This window comes from Chrysemys picta, chromosome 11 (genome assembly GCF_011386835.1).
Source record: "Chrysemys picta bellii isolate R12L10 chromosome 11, ASM1138683v2, whole genome shotgun sequence".
Classification (NCBI taxonomy): Eukaryota; Metazoa; Chordata; order Testudines; family Emydidae; genus Chrysemys; species Chrysemys picta.
The window spans coordinates 56,423,306-56,445,013 of NC_088801.1; the positions used below are offsets into that span (position 1 = coordinate 56,423,306).

At 44.8% G+C, this 21,708-nt stretch overlaps 2 protein-coding genes across 3 annotated transcripts in view; one reads left to right on the plus strand and one right to left on the minus strand.

The window, feature by feature from the left end:
- PLCL1 (phospholipase C like 1 (inactive)) overlaps positions 1-21,708 on the plus strand; it is a 304,452-nt gene that overhangs the window by 133,688 nt on the left and 149,056 nt on the right. The gene's annotated exons all lie outside the window — the stretch shown is intronic.
- LOC135974379 (SRRM2 protein homolog rsr-2-like) lies at positions 15,576-17,781 on the minus strand. Its single transcript, XM_065562026.1, has 2 exons — positions 17,235-17,781; positions 15,576-16,090 (listed from the first exon to the last, which is right to left on the minus strand). Exons 1-2 carry the CDS (start codon positions 17,779-17,781, stop codon positions 15,576-15,578), a joined length of 1,062 nt encoding a protein of 353 aa, XP_065418098.1.

The window sequence follows — 21,708 nt, forward strand, 5'->3', positions numbered from 1 at the left end:
TGATGACTGAAGGTCTTTTCTGTTTTTTTGACTCTGACTATTCAGTGGGCAGGGCTCATCTAGAAATGTCACTTTCCCGTCTTTGAGAGATTCTTATAAATCATACCAGGATCTTCAGAGGATGGGAACTACAATATTAATCCTGAACTTGCTTCTCTTGAATGCCTGTGGAATGCTAGAGATCATGATACCAGCCTATTGTACAATTGGGCGAGTGATGGGAGGACATAGGGCTTGAGCCATGATTGATATATTTTACTTTAAAAAGGTGCATAAATCTCTATGCATGAGACATGCCAACAAATGGAAGCATCTGAAAACATGTGGACTAGTGGGCTGTAACATACTGAAATGTGTTTAATAGCTTTTCTGTTGAGGAATATTGGCTAATTGTCACACTGTTTATAAGCTTTCTGGTGGTGTCTGCTAATCCCAAGAGGATCTTTTACTTGTCAGTTTATTGCATTTTTAATTTAAAAGATGTGGGTCAGTCATTCCCATGGCTGCTAGGGGATTGACATGGTCTTGTGAGAGGAATAAAAGTCTTGAGTGTGCCGCTGTAAATGAAGGGTGACATTGGAAGGAGGTTCATGGAAGTGACTAAAAGTGCTCTTGAAACTCACTGGTACATTCTCAGAGATCAAGGACATGACTGTGGCCCTAACTCTTTAAAGAACTGCATTCTTTAAAGACAAACTCGAATTGGTGATTTTAAAGCTTCTTTAAATTCATAGTTTAAAAACAATTTCACTCAAGTTCTAGAGTGCAGAATCTCTACTGTTACCCCCGTTCAAAATCTGTGGTTTCTCTTGGGTTGGCAAGGTATAAATGAGAGCAGAATTTAGCTCATGGTGTTTAATCTTGCAGTTACTGAAACTACTGCTCAAGCTTGATAATTGGTGTGTGTTACTCACTAGATAAAATATTTCTCCTTTTTATAGTGTTCAAATCTACATTTAAAGGACTGCCACGATCAGTCAGGAACTAATAGGTAACAGTGAGACAAAAGGGTGGCTAGATTTTAGCCTCGATTAACTAACTATATTTGAGGAGTGTTAGTTTAAGAATTGGATAACATTTCTTGGCTCAGGGATAGGAGAGCTAATTCACAGTAGTTGAAAAGTGATTTTCATTTGTACTGATAGGTCATGATGAATGGGGTGTGACATTATGACTCAAGCTTTGATAAATTACATTCATATGGTTGGCTTATTTTGAAAAGCAATTTGGAAATATAGGCCATAACATATCTCCCTTTCTCTCTTTGAACAGTCCCATAGCACATCTGCTAACTACTTATGCTAAACCAGTGGTTTTCAACTAGGGGTCCATGGCCCCCCAGGGGGGGGTCTGTGAGCCCTTTCAGTCTGCAGCTGAAGACTAGAGCTCTGAGCCCCAAACCGCAGCTGAAGCCTGAGCCTGGTAGGGTTGAAGCTCAGAGTCCTGAACTCTGATGCCCCTGTGAGGTTAAATCCAGGAGCAGTGGGGCTGAAGCCCTCAGCCCATGGGCAGAGTTGCAGGGGGAGGTATGGAGAACATTGTCCCTCAAACTGCAGTGCCTTACCCAGAGCAGGGCAGTCCCAGGGCAACTCTGCATCTTTCCCCCGGCCCCCACAGAGGCCCTGCCCCCTGACCAGGTCAGAGGTGGGAAGCTGGAGCCAGGCAGTGCAGGGCGGCTTCTGCTCTGGCTGGTGCCATGGAGCTCCCCTGTCTCCTGGTGCCCAGGGTTGTAGCTGCTCCTCAGCTCCTAGCCCCCTTTGATGCTTGGGAAGCTAGTAAGAGCCGCTCGGGCCGAGGGACCTGGCTCCAGGGCTGGCAGAGCCCTCAGGACTTGGGAGCAGCAACCACTGGGGAGGGTCTCTCGGGCTTCTGGCACACAGCCCCTGGCTACCTCCCCTGCCTGCACACATCTCCTAGCTACCCCCTGCCTACACTATGAGCCATTTTCAAACTTTTTTGAGCTGAGTTGTCTTTTCCCCCCTCACATACACCTTTTGAGTTACAATTTTTGGTTGCACCCCACCCCACACAACTCAGACAGACTGGGTGTCCTGCTGAGGTGAGTCGGGGTGGAGGTGGTGTTCCCTCCCCGGGCCCTGCTGTTTGGCACTGGCCTGAGCCCCACCTGCCCCTGCCCCTCAATAGAAATCAAAGTATGCTTACGCCTGAGGCTCTGTCCCGTGGCCAGAGGCCCTGAGTCCCTCTTCACATCTCCCCTCCTCTCCCCCTGCTGGACCCTGAAGTTTTTATAGCATCTTGGGGGAGTCTCACAGAAAAAGGTTGAGAACCTGTGTGCTAAACAATCTGTTTGATCTTGTGGCACTCTGAGTACCTTTCCCTGATCCGAGGAAGAGCTCTGTGTAGCTCGAAAGCTTCTTTCTCACCTGCTGAAGTTCGTCCAATAAAAGATACAACCTCACGCACCTTGTCTCTTTAATGTCCTGGGACCGACATGGCTACAAGAACACTGCTTAAAAGAAGGGTGTGAAATTCTTTGTCGGTGTTCTCCTTTCAGTATAATGAGAGTGCCCCAGACAGCAGTAGCACAGCAGTGCTAGAGCTTCCTACAGCCATAAAGTGCTGCAACTCTGACCTTCATTTAGAGTTCTCATTTACCACCCCAGTGGGAGGTTTCGATGCAGGTCACCTTGTAGGATCCTTTAGACCTTCATCTCTCTGTCGCTTGTGCAGGCCGTATCAAATGCATCAAGATCACAGCTGTCATAATAATTGCTCATGACCTGACTGTGAGGTGAAATTCAAAATGTTTTTTCTGAGTTGAAAGATTGTGAGAGGGTCTAGATTAAACAAAGCACAGTTTGGCCTGTATTTGTTAAAGTCATGAGTTACAAACTGAAATTCTCATCAGGCACATCTCTTCCTGGGCTCCATGTTAATCTGGTTGGTGTTAGGATAGCAGCATTGGACCCATAGTAAATAAATACACATTCATTAGAAGACAATTATGGGTGGCTGAATATTGTCTGTCTTACAATAGTTATGGGATTGCCATTAGAATATTATCATATGCCTACCAATGAATCATTAAATAATAGCCCCCTATATAGAATATCCTAGCTTTCCCCGTGCCGCCGCCCCCCCCCCCATTGCCTTGGGAAAATGGTGGGTCTCTATATCCAGGCTCAGTCAGGTCACCAGATGGGGCAATGAATTCCTTAATGAAAGCACCATCACAGAGGGGATGGGGTCAATAGGGGAAATATACGCTGAAAAAAACTGCAACGCAACATTTATTATGACAGCAGCAGACTATAATTCTGCATTAGCCACCAAATAAATAAAGCGAGTTTTATTTTTTAAAAGCACATTGTAAATTTTTTTGGAAAAAATTGCTCATTTGAGGTTTAAATACCCTGAAGATCTGTTCACTAATAGATTTCTCAAACTGTGCCATAAGATGGGAACTCATGCACATAAATGGTTTGGCTTTTTTATGGGAAAAATATATTCACGGTGTTAATCTGTATAGCTGTGTTAATGGGGGGACAATCAACTTACAGATGTTTCTCTAAAATTAGTGTGTAGCATGGTATTTGGAACTCAAGGCAGTGGTATATTCTACTGGAACCACCTTATTTTAGTTGTTACTACTATTATCTAACTTGTTTCTGATAACACAATGTGCGAGGCAATGTACAGAACTTAAAAGAGAGCATTGATCTTGCCTTGAAGAGCTTACAGTCTTAACTAGACAGAAGACAAAGAGCAGAGGGAAAAGGTACTACATACAATAAAGTGATGATGACTGGTTATATGGGATGGTTTTGATAATACTTAGTCCTGCCATGAGTGCAGGGGACTGGATTAGATGACCTTTCGTGGTCCCTTCCAGACCTATGATTCTATTATTCTGTCTGAAATACAATGTTTAAAGATGTGTAGCTCATTCCCAGTTACCCACTCAACCTGGTCATTATCACGCAGCTAATTTTCTGTACACATTTCCGCATAGGATTTGAATGCAGGATTTTCATGCAGCATGGGTGTCATCTGGTCAGTTTCTGAGGAATAGACTCTAATTATTCCATGGAAATGACTTCAGTGGGTGTTTCACCTGCAAAAGGCAGCTAGGATTTGACTCTATGGGCTTGATCTTGCATCACTGTCAGTGAATTTAGTGGAAACTTCTCCATTGATTTTAATGGGTGTAGGACCAAGCTGAATCTATATAACATCTGTATAGCTGCCTATTCCTTGCCATGGCCCTTTTCCCCATTGGGTCTCTCTACAGCTGGTGGGATGAGATAACAGAGTTACGAACACCAGAGTTAGTTATGAACTGACTAGTCAACCACACACCTCATTTGGAACTGGAAGTATCCAATCAGGCAACAGCAGAGATACCCCCCCCCCCCCAAAAGGCAAATACAGTTCAGTACTGTGTTAAATGTAACTACTAAAAAATAAAGAGAAAGTTTAAAATTTTTTTTGACAAAGGTAAGAGAACTGTTTCTCTGCTTGTTTCATTTAAATTAAGATGGTTAAAAGCAACATTTTTCTTCTGCATAGTAAAGTTTCAAAGCTGTATTAAGTCAATGTTCAGTTGTAAACTTTTGAAAGAACAATCGTAACATTTTGTTCAGAGTTACGAACATTTCAGAGTTACAAACAACCTCCATTCCCGAGGTGTTTGTAACTCTAACGTTCCACTGTACCGGCAAAGTGGTGGACTCGATGGTCTGTGACATTTTCCCTAGTTATGGTCCAGTTTCAGCAAGTACTTAAGCATGTGCCTGACTTTAAGCACATGGGATTACGGATTTACAGTTTGGCGTGTCTTTAGTTTGCTGTGTTGGGAATTGCACTTCCTGGGGATGGTGTTACTTTGGATTAGAGACTCCCAATGGACTAGATCCAAATTTCTTATCTTAATGATTTATGCTCTCAGTATATAAGCTTTACTTGTGGGGTGTTTAAATACTTTACTCGCTGGAATTGCATATCAGAGTTAGCATCTTTGTAGATTTAATCCAGCTGCCCTTTTGTAATGGGCCTACGAGAAGCATTGTGATGTTTTTTCTCCCTGTGACTGGAAATCCCCATTCCAGTCCCATGTTATGGTAGGCTGTAGAATTTGGTACTTGAGGAGAACTGTTTTCTTTCTTTCAGAACAGAAGAATATCTGTCTGTGCAATCTTTCCCATAGAGAGTTTCTCCATCACTGTGCATGAGTGAGTTGACATAAAGTGGTCGTATTTCAAAAGCTTACACATGTTTAGATAAAGTTACCTTAGTACAGGGGTCCCCAACGTGGTGCCCGCGGGCGCCATGGTGCCCGCGGGCGCCATGGCACCCGCCGGGGGTTCTAAGTACACCTACATACTGGCCAGCGGACGAGCATCCGCTGAAATGCCACTGAGAAGCAGCGTCCTCCAGAGGCATCGCCGCTGAAATGCCGCCAAAAATCGGTGGCATTTCGGCGGTGACGCCTCTGGAGGACGCTGCTTCTCAGCAGCATTTCAGCAGTGACGCCTATTGACGTTGCCGCTTGTCGGCAGCATTTGGCGGATGCTTGTCCGCCACCATGGTCCTCCGTGGCTCATCGTCTGGCGCCCGCCAGATGAAAAAGTTTGGAGACCACTGCCTTAGTATGTGATGTTTCCTATATTTCTCTATGCTTTCCATTGGGGATATAGCAGATATTTGAAATAACCTTATTAAGAGCCAGATTGTGGCCTGGGCTACCCAGTAAGAGCCCTATACTCAGTGTGGCCTCCCCAGACCTAGAATTGAAGCATACAGGGTAAGCAAGTGCTGTGCATCTGTTATTCACCCACCCGGCAAATGGGCCAGGAGTGGGCGGACCTTGACTCTTATGCTCCTCAGTGTGCCAGCCAGCACTGCTGAGCTGGTGGAATGCTGTGTGTGGGGTCAAGTAATCTGCTACTGCGAAGGCCGGAAACAGGTTAATAATCCAACCTCTGAAGCAAGGGGGGAGCAGGGCAGGAATCTGAGGCCAGAGTCCTTCCTGGTACTTACTCCTGAGGCAGTGCAACTTCAGAATTATTTGCTGTATTGCACTTGGCAAGTTTTTAAGGATGTTACTGTCCATGAAACAAACCAGCCCTGGAAACTTCAGATAGTAAAGTTAAACATGACTAGGAAAGATACATCCAAATGCTGGGTTTGGGCCTAGTTTTCTGTGCTACTTTTTGATAACTAGATTCAATATTTCTTGAAGGAGAAAGGATGGTCTCTAATTCTATCCTATTTTCATTTGAAAGTGAGGAGGAGTGAAATGCAAAGTATAGTAGAGGGTTGTGCGTAGGAATGTTCTGTTCTGCAAAAGATAACTAGTGAAAGTGGTATGCAATACATATTCTGCAATTCCTTTCAGTGTCTCTCTGAAGGAACACAGTTGTAAATGATGATGATTTGCTAGGTTTATTTTGGCTCTTATATAGTCCCCAAGACAGTTAATTCCCATGTAGAATACTAAAAGGGATTGTTGTTCCATTCCACAATCAAATGAGTGTCAGAGGAATAAATGGCTGGTTTAAATTGTAGTTTTAGATGGATCTTTTATAGTGAAAAATCTTAATTTTGTAAAAATTCCAGTAAACAGATTTCCGTTTGACATGGTACAACTATGTGAAATGGCTAGGTTACTAGGGCCTGTGGCTGGGGACTGTTAACACTGGATTGAGTTGATGAATCGGAATGATAACCGGAATGAATTCTCTTTGGATTTGAGAATGGGTAATAAACTATCTGTGCACTAGCTTTTATGCCAGTGAGTTCATTTAAAAAAAAAAAAGTATTGCAGTTTAGAGAGCACAAAAAAAAAAAAGAGACACAAATGGAGTGACAGTGATACATAAAAGGTTTTTATTGTATTGGACTTGAACTATAAATGTTATCCAATCCACAAAGTGCATTTCACTTTGTGATCCACTCCAGTCAATGAGAGCCAAGTCTGCCCAATACTGAATGCTTGTAAAAATCCCACTCTCACTACTCAGAACAAATGCATCATTCAAAATCTGGACCAGTCATGCATAACCCCATCCATGCCAGGCAATGGTGTTGAGGTTGAGTGTCTCTCGAGTTCACTCTGTGGTGCTTAGGTAGTGTAGCCCACTGAGACGTAGTGGTTATGGTAAGCAGACCTATAGAATTTGCCAAATCATTAGCATGTAGGCCCTGATTCAACTGGATATTTAAGTACTTGTTTAAATCCTATTTTCTTAAGTGGTTTGCTAAATAGGGATGAATTCATGCACATACTTAAAATTGAGCATGTGTGTAAATGCTTTGCTAAATCAGGGCCATAAAGAAAAACTTAAAAGCAGCCCAGAGAAAGCTTTTTGGTTGTCCTGGTCAAAAGAGAATGAGCAGGGAAAACGTAATTAGCCTCAGTGGTTCTCAGATTACTGAGCCATCACTTGTTTCAACATGTAAGTATAGGGCCAAGCTGTGACCTTAGATGCAGAGTGTCAGTCTAGAAATCTGTTACTGCGGTTGAGCGATGAGTGAGAAGTGGAGTTTTGGAGATGTAATCGTGCGCTGTGCGCTGGAGATTATCATCAAAATGGTAGTAGAGATGCTCCTCCCTTAGCTTGCTGCTCTTGCCTTCTTGGAACCTGTCCCAATTTAGAAGGGAATGTCTCTTGTGTTTGAGGGGACTGCTCCCAACAAGCTCCAGTGTTTTCCCCCACAATATCATTATTTTACTTTAATATTAAGGACCCAACGTTGATCTTTTTTCCATTACCTGTGGCCCTTTGCAGTGGGGTTGCATTAACCTCTATGACCCAGCCTAAGGATGAAGAGAACCAGAATCAATGACTAGCTTCCTTGGAGCAGATGAGTCCTGGTGCACACACGTGTACGCAAGCCCCGGTTGATATAAGTATTGGTTGGGATGGTGTAGTATGCAGCTTCCTGGTGTTTATGCATCTCTTGTGGCCACATAAAAAAGGACTGGAGGCCATCCTGAAAGTTTGGACATGTGGAACTTATTACTCATCAGTTGATACTGTTGTTCCTTGTCTTATGCGCATACCATCTTTGTGTAAAGCTGTGTACATTCAGAAATGTTCCCCTCTGTACCCAGGACCTGTATTGCATGTACACAACTGGCTGAATTAAGGATGTTGTTTTGACCTTAACTCTTAATTTCCTGTGTGTGGGTTGTTTTGGGGAGGGTTTGAGTTTGTTGCATGTGTGGGTATATAACAGATTGGCTTTTTAGATTGCAGATATAGATAAATAGAATAGATAGACTGTCTGCTAAGCACTCATAAGAATAGACTGGTGGGGAAGAAAATGTGTGAACTTGATCACACTCACACAAATGCTGTTGTGCTTTCATTTGTCATTTCTTTTTCATTAATCTCCACTGATTGCAACTGCTTAAGTGTCTCATGAAGAGAGAAATGATCCCTCAGGTAACCCAATCCCAAACTATTTAGAACTTTATAGGCTGAAATCAACACCTTTATCTCCTCCTCAAAGCATGCACCAAAAAATGCAATCTTCAGTTCATGTTTGCTACTGCATCTTCAGTTCATGTTTGTTACTATAACTATGAACTCAGCAGAAAACTTCTTTGAAACACTTGGTGTTAATTATTTGTATGGAAAATCTTGGAAAAGTAGTTGAACTTCTATATCTACAGTGACAATCCATGTTTTAGCACACTCTGTATTCTTCTAGTAGGTTCATATAAATAACCTCTATTAGTTATGTGGCACAGTATATCTAAATGTTAAGATATATCAAAATGATGGGTAGCATTTGCAATGAAAGATGGCAGTTTCTCTAGAAGGCATAATTTGTTTAGGCTTTGTAGTCTTGGAATGTTAACTTATCCATGGGTTTCTTGGAGATGGTTATTCAATGGGAGGGGTACTGATGTACAATTATATAGGCATACTTCCAGGTTGAATTTGTTGATAACTATATATAATGCCTAGGGATGTCTCTTTGAGATCGGGACTCCATTGTGCTAGGTGCTGTACAAACACCTAACAAAAGATGTCCCCTGCTCCAAAAAGCTTACAGTCTAAATGTTGCAGGCTTTCATTGACTGACCATTGGGGTCGTGATAGATGCTGATGCCAATGAAAAGGGCAGAAGTGGGGGGAATATTTTGTAAAATTATAATGAAGCAAATTAATCTCTAGTATAAATCAATTGAAGTGAATGTGGTTATATAGCAAGGTTGAATGTGGCCTGTTATGTTTTCCTGAGAGGTACTTAATAGATTTTAAATGCCACAGGCTTAAACAATTATTACATTTTTTACATGTGTGGTTCATATCAGCTGGACCCTTTTTATATTTGCTTTATGACTGTTAATCGTAAAGTACTGCATCATGGTAAAGTCACACAATACTGCTTGTAAATAACTTTATTACAAAAAAAGAGTAGTTGTCATAGTGGTGAGGTGACAGTTGAAGAGTCAAGCCTGTGGTTAATCTAAGCATATATAAAATTAGACTGTAGTCCTGGAGTAAGTCAAGCAGATTGTTAGCGTGGCTGTGTGCCAGCCTTTTTCTTCTTCCCTGGTCCTAAAAACTATCGAGACATTGGAAAGAGGAATGAAATGTTAAAAACGGTGAACAAAGTTTATCGATCCTGTAATCAGAATTAATGGTTATCAGTAACTGAGAGACATTTTAGTAAAAATAGCTTTTGTAAAACTGCCTTAAAAAATGAAATAAATTCAAATGGGAACAGGGTTCCCCATACTAATAGAATAAACATAACAGGATGGGAGTGGCCCTCAATCTTGTGCTAACCTTTTAAAAATAGGAAATAGCATGATACTCACAACATGAAAACAAGTAACCTCATGGCGTTATACTGTGTAAGCTCTCCTGTTCCACTTCTTGCATTTTGCTATCCCTCTCTGCACTGTAAATTACTTGGGGAAGGGACTGCCTCATTTGTCCATGAAGTGTTACGTACACCACTTTTGATGCTCATCCTCTGTTGATGGGTGCAGTACAAGAACCTAGAGAGGCAGTATAAATAACAGGAGTCTCCACAGGCTTCAGAGTAGCAGCCGTGTTAGTCTGTATCCGTAAAAAGAACAGGAGTACTTGTGGCACCTTAGAGACTAACAAATTTATTAGAGCATAAGCTTTCGTGGACTACAGCCCACTTCTTCGGATGCATACAGAGTGGAATAAATATTGAGGAGATGCAAACTAGACACAATCAACTCAGGATTGAATAAGGACTGGGAATGGCTGAGCCATTACAAACATTGAATCTATCTCCCCTTGTAAGTATTCTCACACTTCTTATCAAACTGTCTGTACTGGGCTAGCTTGATTATCACTTCAAAAGTTTTTTTTCTCTTACTGAATTGGCCTCTCAGAGTTGGTAAGACAACTCCCACCTGTTCATGCTCTCTGTATGTGTGTATATATATCTCCTCAATATTTATTCCACTCTGCATGCATCCGAAGAAGTGGGCTGTAGTCCACGAAAGCTTATGCTCTAATAAATTTGTTAGTCTCTAAGGTGCCACAAGTACTCCTGTTCTTTTTACGGAGTCTCCACATTAATCCTACAACAAGCTGTCCATGATTACACTGCCTCCCCACCTGGCTCAATAGGTGGAAAACTTTATTGGACTGTATGGGGGGGAGGGGAAGGGGAATTAAATGGGGGGGGGTGTGTGCATGCCAGAGAGATGCAAGGGTAGCACCTCTCCCATGAGCTCTTAGCCTGCTATTGACTAGCCAGAGACAATGGAGTGGATTGACTCCTCACTCCCCTTCCCCCCTGCATTAATTTAAATTCTTATCCAGGTCTTTTGGAGCCTCTAGCTCTCTTCCCCCCCCCTCCCTGTTTTTATGGTATATATGAACTGTGTTCTTTGAGATGCCATGGGTTTGACCAATTGCCGGTTTAGGGGTCAGAAAGGAATTTATTTCCTGTCAAGGCCAAATTGGCAGAGGCTTTGTAGGTTTTTTTCTGCCTTCTAAATAGGATTTAGACTTATTAATATTCCAATTGGTATGAATGTTTAGTTCATCTCAACTTGTGTCTAGTGTGGAGACAAGGCCAAAAGGGCCAGTGCCCAGAATGAAGAGAGATGGGATATTGTGGGCGAACCTTGGGCCTACGGGAAAAGGGGAGACCTGAAGTCTTAGACTGAGGTCTCTTTCGGGACCTGTCGTGGGGAGGAGGGTGAGAGGATACAGCTGAGCGAGGTGAATACTAAGAGTAGGCAGAAGAGAGTCTACCCCAAGTTATGGGTTATATAGTAGAAGTCCTGTAACCTCCATTCTGGACCCACTTAAATGACTGCTTTGGGGAGATGGGAGCAGATAGCACCCCGCCCCAGTGTTAAGTTAGGGTCTGCTGCTTAAATCCATCCCTGTGTCCCAAGCACACATGGATATGGCATGGAAGGAGTTGTCAGGACATGCAGGGGAATGAGGATAATCTTTCATTTACTATATATCAAGCTGCTTCTCTCTCATGCTTAAAAAATAAAACTCCTGAAAACTAACCCCATTTCTGCTTTAGTGACTGCAAACCATTCTCTGTGTGCTCTGTATTATACTGTATTATACTATTATACCTGATCATGCCTTTAGGACTTGTTAATGTTTGGTATGGCTCACCCTCACTACAGCGTTATGTGCGCTTTAGGGCACTCCAGTATATAAACAACAATACAGTGCTTTCTCGTACTGAGAAAATAGAATGTCTTTTTGCAACACCCTTTTTCCTTGGTTCAATCATGGGAGATAATATTTTTGGGAATAGAGCTGAGTATAGCGTAAGTCCTAAAATGATGATGGCTCTCTTTACTAACCTTGGATTGGTACAGCAAGTCAATAGACTGTCAAAGAAAAGTATCCAAATAAACAATAATGAAAGGACCAAACTGGTTGCGTTCATCTAAAATATAAATAAATAATAATCTATTAGTACAGGGCTTCCAACCCAGCACTTGCCCAGAACAGAGGGTCTGGTCTCAGGAGGTTTTCAAGTATATGTGGGCTAATGTGTCTAAGTCAAATATTCACCATTTGCGGATGATGTAATCAATAAGCAAATTAGGTGAAAGCAAATTAATGTGATGAAATGTTGGCTTTGTAATATTAAAGGAATAGGATTTCATTCTTAGTCTGACAGTCCTGGCAAAATTATTTTGATGTGGAAAAGCTTCTCTGGTGCTGTTGTAACCCACACACCTTCTGGGTATGGTGTTCGTTCCCATCTAGTGGCACCAAGGGGGGGGGGCTAGAGAGTTTAGAGTTAAATGACTCTGCTTTACAGCCGTAGCTAAGAGCTGGTTGGCTTTTAGCTCATGCTGTAGAGGCTCATGTACTGAGCTCCAGAGGTCCCCGATTTGATCCTGCCCGCCGGTAGGGTTACCATTCGTCCGGATTCCTCCGGCTTTTAGAGTTAAAAATAGTGTCCGGGGGGAATTTGTAAAAGTCCGGACTCTCTCCCCCCCCCTCCCCCCCCATGCAGAGCGCGCGCGGCTAACAGGGCAGCCGGCCGGATGGTGCCATTTACATGGGGCTCTGACAGCCCCTCCTCTCCCTTGCAGCTGAGAGCACTCCCTCCCTCCCTCCCTGCATTCGCAGATCACCAGCCGGCCGTTCGCACCGGCAGTCTGGAGCTCCTCCCCCTGCTCCTCCTCCCCGTCACACTGGTCTGAGCGGCAGGGTAAGGGGGCCAGGGGGTCGGAGAAGGGGCAGGGAGGTTCTGGAGGGGGCAGTCAAGAGACAGGGAGCGGGGGGGGGGGGTCGGGAGTTTGGGGGGGGCTTTCTGGGGGCGGTGTGGATAAGGTTTTGGGCAGTCAGGGTACAGGTAGGGGGTAGGGTCCGGGGGGGCAGGAGTGGGGAGAGGGATCGGAGCAGTCAATGGGACAGGGTTTAGATGGGTTGGGAGTTCTGGGGGGGGCTGTCAGGGGGTGGGGAGTGGTTGGATGGGGCGTGGGAGTCCTAGGGGTCTGTCTGGGGGTGTGGATAAGGATTGGGGCAGTCAAGGGACAGGTAGGGGGTAGGGTCCTAGGGGGCCAGTTAGGATGGGGGGAGGGTCTCAGGAGGGGGCAGTCAGGGGACAAGAGGCAGGGAGGCTTAGGTAGGGGGTGGAGTCCTGGGGGGCAGTTAGGGGCAGGGGTCCCAGGAGGGGTTAGTCAGGGGACAAGGAGTGGGGGGAGGGTTGGGGGTTCTGAAGGGGGCAGGAAGTGGGAGGGGCAGGGGCAGGGCTAGGGCGGGACGGGGCGGGGCTAGGGCGGGGCTCCTCACATCCTCTTTTTTGCTTGCTGAAATATGGTAACCCTACCCGCCGATGACTGGGGTCTGTCGGCGTTACACTGTTTCACCCACAGCATTGTACTGCATCTGAGCGGCTTGCTGAGTGTGTTAAAGCACGCTTCAAACACAACTGCGGCTGAATCATTGTTAACACAACTCAGCCCATCCGTATGTCCGAGGGGGGATAATGTTCAAAATGTGATGGTTGCTCTGCGTTCTCTTTCCCAATATTGTCACATGATCATCAAGTAACAGTATTATTTCTCACTGTACACAGAACTGTTGATGTGGCTGCATATGCCCCCCATCTCCAGGAGGCCGAAGCCACGGCATGTCAGACAGAAATCCTATCCTGCTAGATGTTAGTAGTTCCATCTGGCTCCACAGCAGAGATTGAGGGTATGTCTACACTACGGGATTAATCCGAATTTAGATAATTCGGATTTGAAAAACAGGTTGTATAAAGTCGAAATGGATGCGGCCACACTAAGCACATTACTTCGGTGGTGTGCGTCCAAGTACCGGGGCTAGCGTCGATTTCTGCACCGTTGCACTGTGGGTAGCAATTCCATAGCTATCCCATAGTTCCCGCAGTCTCCCGCGCCCATTGGGATTGTGGGTTAAAATCCCAGTGCCTGATGGGACAAAAAACATCGTCGCAGGTGGTTCTGGGTACAGCCTCACCTCCTCCCTCCCTCCCTCCCTGCATGAAAGCAACGGACGGCAGACAACCATTTTCGCGCCTTTTTTCCTGGGTGGGTGAACACTGCAGACTCCATACCACGGCAAGCATGGAGCCCGCTGAGCTCAAGACAGCACTCATGAATATTGTAAACACCTCGCGCATTCTCGTGGAGTTTATGCTCAGCCAGGACCAGAGAAACGAGGCGAGGAGGCAGCGGCGGCGGCAGCGCAGCGACAAGCATGATGAGGACATGGACACAGACACGGATACAGAATTCAGTGAAACCACAGGCCCCGGTGCTTTGGAGATCATGTTGTTAATGGGGCAGATTCTATCCATGGAACGCCGATTCTGGGCAAGGGAAACAAGCACAGACTGGTGGGACCGCATAGTGTTGCAGGTCTGGGACGATTCCCAGTGGCTGCGGAACTTTCGCATGCGTAAGGGCACTTTCATGGAACTTTGTGACTTGCTGTCCCCTGCCCTGAAACGCCAGAATACCAAGATGAGAGCAGCCCTCACAGTTGAGAAGCGCGTGGCGATAGCCCTGTGGAAGCTTGCAACGCCAGACAGCTACCGGTCAGTCGGGAATCAATTTGGAGTGGGCAAACCTACTGTGGGGGCTGCTGTGATGCAAGTAGCCAAAGCAATCACTCAGGTGCTGCTACGAAAGTTTGTGACTCTGGGAAATGTGCAGGCTATAGTGGATGGTTTTGCTGCAATGGGATTCCCTAACTGTGGTGGGGCAATAGACGGAACCCATATCCCTATCTTGGCACCGGAGCACCAAGCCACCGAGTACATAAACCGCAAGGGGTACTTTTCAATGGTGCTGCAAGCACTTGTGGATCACAAGGGACGTTTCACCAACATCAACGCGGGCTGGGCGGGAAGGGTTCATGACGCTCGCGTCTTCAGGAACACTACTCTGTTTAAAGGGCTGCAGCAAGGGACTTACTTTCCGGACCAGAAAATAACCGTTGGGGATGTTGAAATGCCCATAGTTATTCTTGGGGACCCAGCCTACCCCTTAATGCCATGGCTTATGAAGCCATACACAGGCAGCCTGGACAGGAGTCAGGAGCTGTTTAACTACAGGCTAAGCAAGTGCAGAATGGTGGTAGAATGTGCATTTGACCGTTTAAAAGGTCGCTGGCGTTCATTATTGACTCGCTCTGACCTCAGCCAAAGAAATCTCCCCATTGTTATTTCTGCTTGCTGTGTGCTCCACAATCTCTGTGAAAGTAAGGGGGAGACCTTTATGGCGGGGTGGGAGGCTGAGGCAAATCGCCTGGCTGCTGATTACGCGCAGCCAGACACCAGGGCGATTAGAAGATCACACCATGAAGCGCTGTGCATCAGAGAAGCTTTGAAAACCAGTTTTATGGCTGGCCAGGCTACCGTGTGAAATATCTGTTTGTTTCTCCTTCATGAAAACCCTCCCCCTTTACTGACTGATTTTCTGTAAGGAACCCACCCTGCCCCTTCCCCCAGCTTTCTTTCAAACCAAATAAAGTCACTATCATTTAAAAATCATTTATTCTTTATTAATAGATTAGAAAAAGAGGGAGGGAACCCGGGTGGTATTTGGGAGGAGGATTGCTGGGAAGGAAAAAGCCACAAAGAAAAGGTTAAAAAAATGACAGCCTTTTGCTTGGGCTGTCTACTGGGGTGGAATGGGAAGGTGTACGGAGCCTCCCCCCCCGCGTTCTTACACGTCTGGGTGAGGAGGATACGGAACATGGGGAGGGGGGAGGGTGGAACAGGGGCTGAAGCGGCAGTCTGTTTTCCAGCAGCCGTTCCTGAACCTCCACCAGACGCCGGAGCAGCCCCAGCGTTGCATCCTTCATCCTCTGGTCTTCCTGCCGCCACCTCTCATCTCGAGCGTCTCTCCTCTCCTCTCGTTGGTCCCTCCTCTCCTCTCGTTGGTCCCTCCTCTCCTCTCGTTGGTCCCTCCTCTCCTCACGTTCACTGACTTCTTTCCTATACTTTGAAACTGTTTCCTTCCACTCATTCACATGAGCTCTGTCACTGCGGCTGGATTCCATAATTTCCGAAAACATGTCCTCTCGCGTTCTCTTCTTACGACGCCTTATCTGTGATAACTTTCGGGATGGAGGAGGGAGGCTTGAGGAATTTGCAGCTGCTGTAGGGAGGGGAAAAAAGAGAGAATTGTTTTAAAAGCTACATTTTGCAGAACAATGCTTATACTCTTTCACGGTGACCAACACTGTTCACATTACATAGCACATGTGATTTCTGTGCAAGGTCGCATTTTGCCTCTTAATGCTGAGTGCCTGTGGCTTTGCTGCTAGAGATCACAGGTCTGGGCAACAGAATTCGGCTTGCATGCGGCCATGGTAAGCTTCTGCGCCCTCCTTTCCCACATACCAAGCATAGCTTGTAGAGTGCTGAAGAAGCCTGGCCAATCTCAGCCAGTTGGGGGGGGGGGCAGTGTGGGGGGGCTTGTCTGGGCCCCTTCAGGCAAGTAGAGTGCTGCGGTTTTTCTGTTAACATTCAGCAGCACCAGAAAACAAACTAACCCCCCCCCCCCTCGCCATGAATTCTCTGGGATGATCGCTGTACCCCTCCCCCCCACCGCGTGGCTGGTATCAGGGAAGATCCCTGCAGGCACCAAACTAACCCCCCCGCCGCCGCCCCCCTCCCGCCATGAATTCTCTGGGATGATCACGGTACCCCTCCCCCCACCGCGTGGCTGGTAACAGGGAAGATCCCTGCTAGCCAAACGCGAAAAACTCAGGGCCAATTTCCCATCTGCGCTTGGCTAACTGCAGGGAAGGATTTATTTTCCGCCACAGGCAAACATCCCAGTAGGAACGGCCACCTCTGTCCCCTTAATTAAGTTCCCGTATTTCAACCAGGTTACCAGGAGTGATATCACTCTCCTGAGGATTACACAACAAGATAAAGAACGGATGTTGCTTGAATGCCAGCAAACACCGGGACCATACGCTGCCAGGCTTTGTCAGGCAATGATACCAGATTACTTGCTGCAAGCATGGCGTGGTCAAGTGTCCTACCATGGAGGAGGGAATAAAGATGCACTGCCCAGAAACCTTCTGGCAAGGCTTTTGGAGTACCTCCAGGAGAGCTTCATGGAGATGTCCCTGGAGGATTTCCGCTCCATCCCCATACACGTTAACAGACTTTTCCAGTAGCTACAGACTTTTCCAGTAGCTGAACTGACCGCGAATGCAAAGTCAGGCAAAGTAATCATTAAAAACCGTTTGCTTTTAAAACAAGTTTTATATTTTAAAAGGTAAACTCACCTGAGGTCCCTTCCATGGGGTCAGAGTCTTGGGTACTGGCTTGGGAGGCTTGGGAGGGTACTTCAGTCAGGGTGATAAAAAGATCCTGGCTGTTGGGGAGAACGGAGTGCTGTGTGCTCTCTGCAAGCTCATCCTCATCCTCATCCTCCTCCTCTCCCCCATCGGCAGAATCCTCAGGCGTCGCTGATGAGACTATCCCTGACCCAGAATCCACGAACACAGGTGGGGTAGTGGTGGCAGCCCCCCCTAGAATTGCATGCAGCTCGGCGTAGAAGCGGCATGTCCGCGGCTCTGACCCGGAGCGACCGTTTGCCTCCTTTGTTTTTTGATAGGCTTGTCTGAGCTCCTTGACTTTCACGCGGCACTGCTCAGAGTCCCTATTGTGGCCTCTCTCCATCATGCCCTTGGAGATTTTTTCAAAAGTTTTTGCATTTCGTCTTTTAGAACGAAGTTCTGCAAGCACTGAATCCTCTCCCCATACAGCGATCAGATCCAGTACCTCCCTCACGGTCCATGCTGGTGCTCTTTTTCGATTATCAGCCTGCATGGTTACCTGTGCTGATGAGCTATCTGTGGTCACCTGTGCTCTTCACGCTGGGCAAACAGGAAATGGAATTCAAATGTTCGCGGGGCTTTTCCTGTCTACCTGGCCAGTGCATCCGAGTTTAGATTGCTGTCCAGAGCGGTCACAATGATGCACTGTGGGATAGCTCCCGGAGGCCAATACCATCGAATTGCGGCCACACTAACCCTAATTCGAATTGCTAAAATCGATTTTGGCACTACTCCGCTCGTCGGGGTGGAGTACAGAAATCGATTTTAAGGGCCCTTTACATCGAAATAAATAGCGTCGTTGTGTGGACGGTTGCAGGGTTAATTCGAATTAAAGCTGATAAATCCGAATTAAAGTCGTAGTGTAGACCAGGCCTAAATTGCCTTTTCTTCTTCCCTCATTTCCCACTTGGAAAGGTACACTTCTGCTGCACCTCTGAAGGGAGAAGTGGTTGATAAAGACATGGCAGACAGGAGGCAGCCATGGGGAGAGAAGTGATAACATCTAGGGCTGGCTGTCTTTATACTGGACAGTTACAGTGGCTCTTCCTACTTGGGCTTGGACATTCTGTATGTCTGTTGCTTTACATTCAGAAGAAACCCTGAAAACAGGCATGAATGGTCACGAAACTGCATTCTGGTATTAATACATCACCCAGATTGCAGCACATCACTTTGCTGAGTTATCATCTGTCAAGGTCAAATGAACTTCCATTTTGGCTTGCCACAGTTGCATAATTGAAGCTAGAGAGCTCATTCGAGAGTGAATTTCAGGTACCATAGAAAAGAGAAATTGTTACCTGGAAAAGAATTTCAGGCATCAAAATTAACATTTCACTTAAGCAAAAAGGAGGTGGCCATAGAAGGGAAGATATACAAAGTGTTGTGATATGGCTGCCATGCATCTCAAAATAGTAACCGAATCTGCTTCTGGCTCCCCCTCAAGAACTTAGATGCCCAGAGTATGTTCAAAGGTTGAGAAAATACAGAGGCAAAGCTGTGTGTGATTAGGTCTGCTCCTCCTAAAATGTGTGGAGTGAGGCCAAAGCTACTAATTAGGCATGCTAATTTCATTTCCAAAGGATTTTTGAGGATCGAAGACCTCTGAAAAGGAGCCTAGATTGGGTCAAAACTAATAAATACAGGATGAATGGTCTTGCTCATATTACTTAAGATGCCACTAGGGATTTAACAAAATTATGATCTTTCCAAGGGTCAGAAGGAAAACCCAATGTGCAAATTGACAATGGAATATCTTTTAGTCCATTTCTGGCTCTGCTGAACTGTACTACAGTTTATTTTAGTTTTCAGGCAGTAAATTATATAAGAGATTTACGATCTATTTAATGATTAAACCCTCCTCCCCCTGTATTACACTTCCTCAGCTTGTGAAACATTGCTAATGCTTCAATTGGGCACTTTGATTAAATTACTAATATTGTTAACTATTCTTATGGTCAAGGACATACACTTACTTTCACCATAGATTAAAGAAATCAGTTTCTAACTTTTCAAGAAACAGGTTTTTGAACCTAACAGCAACTAAAAGATATTTACCCACAGTGATCAGTCTTTACTGTCCCATTTATATACAGCTGTGACAGCAAGCTATTAATCATCATGCTACATAAGTTCTAGGAGCATGTGAAACCAGAAGGGGAGAGAATGATGCCTGAGCTTCACAATGGTTAACACAATAGGCTATGACAGTCATTCTGTTCCTTGTGCTAAGATGCACTCTGGGACTTACATGGCAGCAGTGTCCACACGGCACAAGCTGGTGCATCGTAGATTCACACCCTGACTTGCTGTTCACTTACTTGCTATGTGGACAAGCCCGAAGACTGAAGTGGATTACTGAAGATTCTAGCATTGACTTTTCCCCCACGCTTTAGAAGCAGCAGGTGTTTTTGTAGAGAAACCATAGCACTTCTCTAGCTGGGGAGACTGGTGCACACGCTTGATCAAATCATATTCACCTCCCTTGTGATGGTAGTTCCACTGAACAATTTGACCTTTTGTGCATCAGTGCAAGTGACTGCCTTTCACTAGCCAGCACGTCTTGTCATGCACGTAGGTTTTGATCCTGCTCCCATCTAATCACTGGAGAAATCTCCCATTAACTTGAGTGATGAAGGATCAAGCCGATTATTGATTTCATCATCAATAATCTATTCCAGGGTTTATAAAGAGACTGAGAATTCCCTGCATGCCTAAATCTCCCACTCTAATCACTGCAAGTTTTAGATGAACAAAAAATGTAGGTTTGGTGCCAAAAAGTTTCAGAGAAGTCAAAGGTTAAACTAACTGCAGGACTTTAAATTTAAAACTTCACCATCTTAACAATGTTAATGCCACCTAGTGCGCAGGGTTTCACAATGATGTGAAAGCGTAAATGTTCTAACTGTGTTATAGTGATTTATTACAAAACATTAGCAATTTTAGCATAGATCTGTTTTTTATTAACGGAGTATATCTGTAATGGGAATGTGAGAGATCCAAATCAGAGGGATTATTCAGATTCAGCTGTTAGAATTTGAATATTTATTCCTTGTATATACACACACACCCCTCAAATCTTTTCTTTGTTTGATATCCACAAAAATGTTATGTTTTAAATGAAAGATTTTCTAAAAATAGGTTTTATTAAACAGAGATTGCTAGTAACCCAGGAATAAATCAGAAACTTTCTCATAAAAACAAATATACTAACATTTATACCACAGTGTTGATTTAAAGAGTCTAAATGCACAGTACTTGCCATGCTTAACAATGTAATGGAGTGTAATAGGGCGCCTGATGTTTTCGTAGTTTCCAGCCTCACGACGGCTTACATTCATGTTTTTTAGAGCTTTTGAGTTGTCACTAGAAAGAACTGATTGTTTTTTTTCTTGCAATATCATTTACTTTTGCTTTTATGAAAGCATTAAAGTAAATTTAAAAAGCACTTAATAGATAATGCCTTTAAGTAAATTAAAGGAAGCTGTTTGTAGCCCAACTACAGAAGATTTTGATGTGTTCAACTGTTTAACAGATCCATCTGCTTTACCACCCAATTATCTCTGCTTTGTCTTACATGTGTAGAGCATGAAATTTACTGCAGGTAGCGTGTCAACAATAGCTAGCCTAAGTCCTTGACTTTGTATTATTCTAGAATTGAAAGATGATTAATCAGAAAACCAGGCTCCTACTCACACTGTCGAGTTTCAATAGGTGAAAAGGTAGAGATACCTCTCCCCTCCTCGTTTCTGCTTCAAGGTTCCCTCTGTCTGTGACCCTCTCTCTCTCTCACTAGGGGTGCTGGAACTCAGGGTAATAGGGGCAGCACCCCCTGGCTTGAAGTGGTACCCATCATATACAGGGTTTACAGTTTGGTTCAATGGCTTTCAGTACCCCCACTATATAAAGTGTTCCAACGCCGCTGCTAATTGTACAGGTTAGAACCAAATAATGGTTTGACAAGTGCTTTGCAAAGTCTCATCAGCTTCAGCAACGAGCATCATTCCTAAGTTGCAATATCTCTGCTGTTCTAGTACTGGTGATATCTCCTCCCCAAAGGTAAATTACTCTGGGATACACACTCTGTCTCATGACGCTCGCTGAATTTTGTTTCTACATTTACTAATGATAAGAAATCAAATTGGATTTCAAGTACAGCGAGCTCTGTATACACAGGTCTCCTAGATGTTTAAACTATTCTCTCATAAATCTGTACTCTGGTGCCATATAAACCACAGTGTGAGGTCCTCTGAGAAAGGTATTTCCTCCCATTTTAAAGCTCAAGTCTTGTTTTACTCTAAAATGTGAGGCTACATGTGTGATTCTCAACTCCCACATTCTAATGGCTTCGCATACAGCATACTCTAGTCTAAAGAAAGAGTGAGATTTTGATTTATTTACCAAAATATAAAGTAATGGGCCT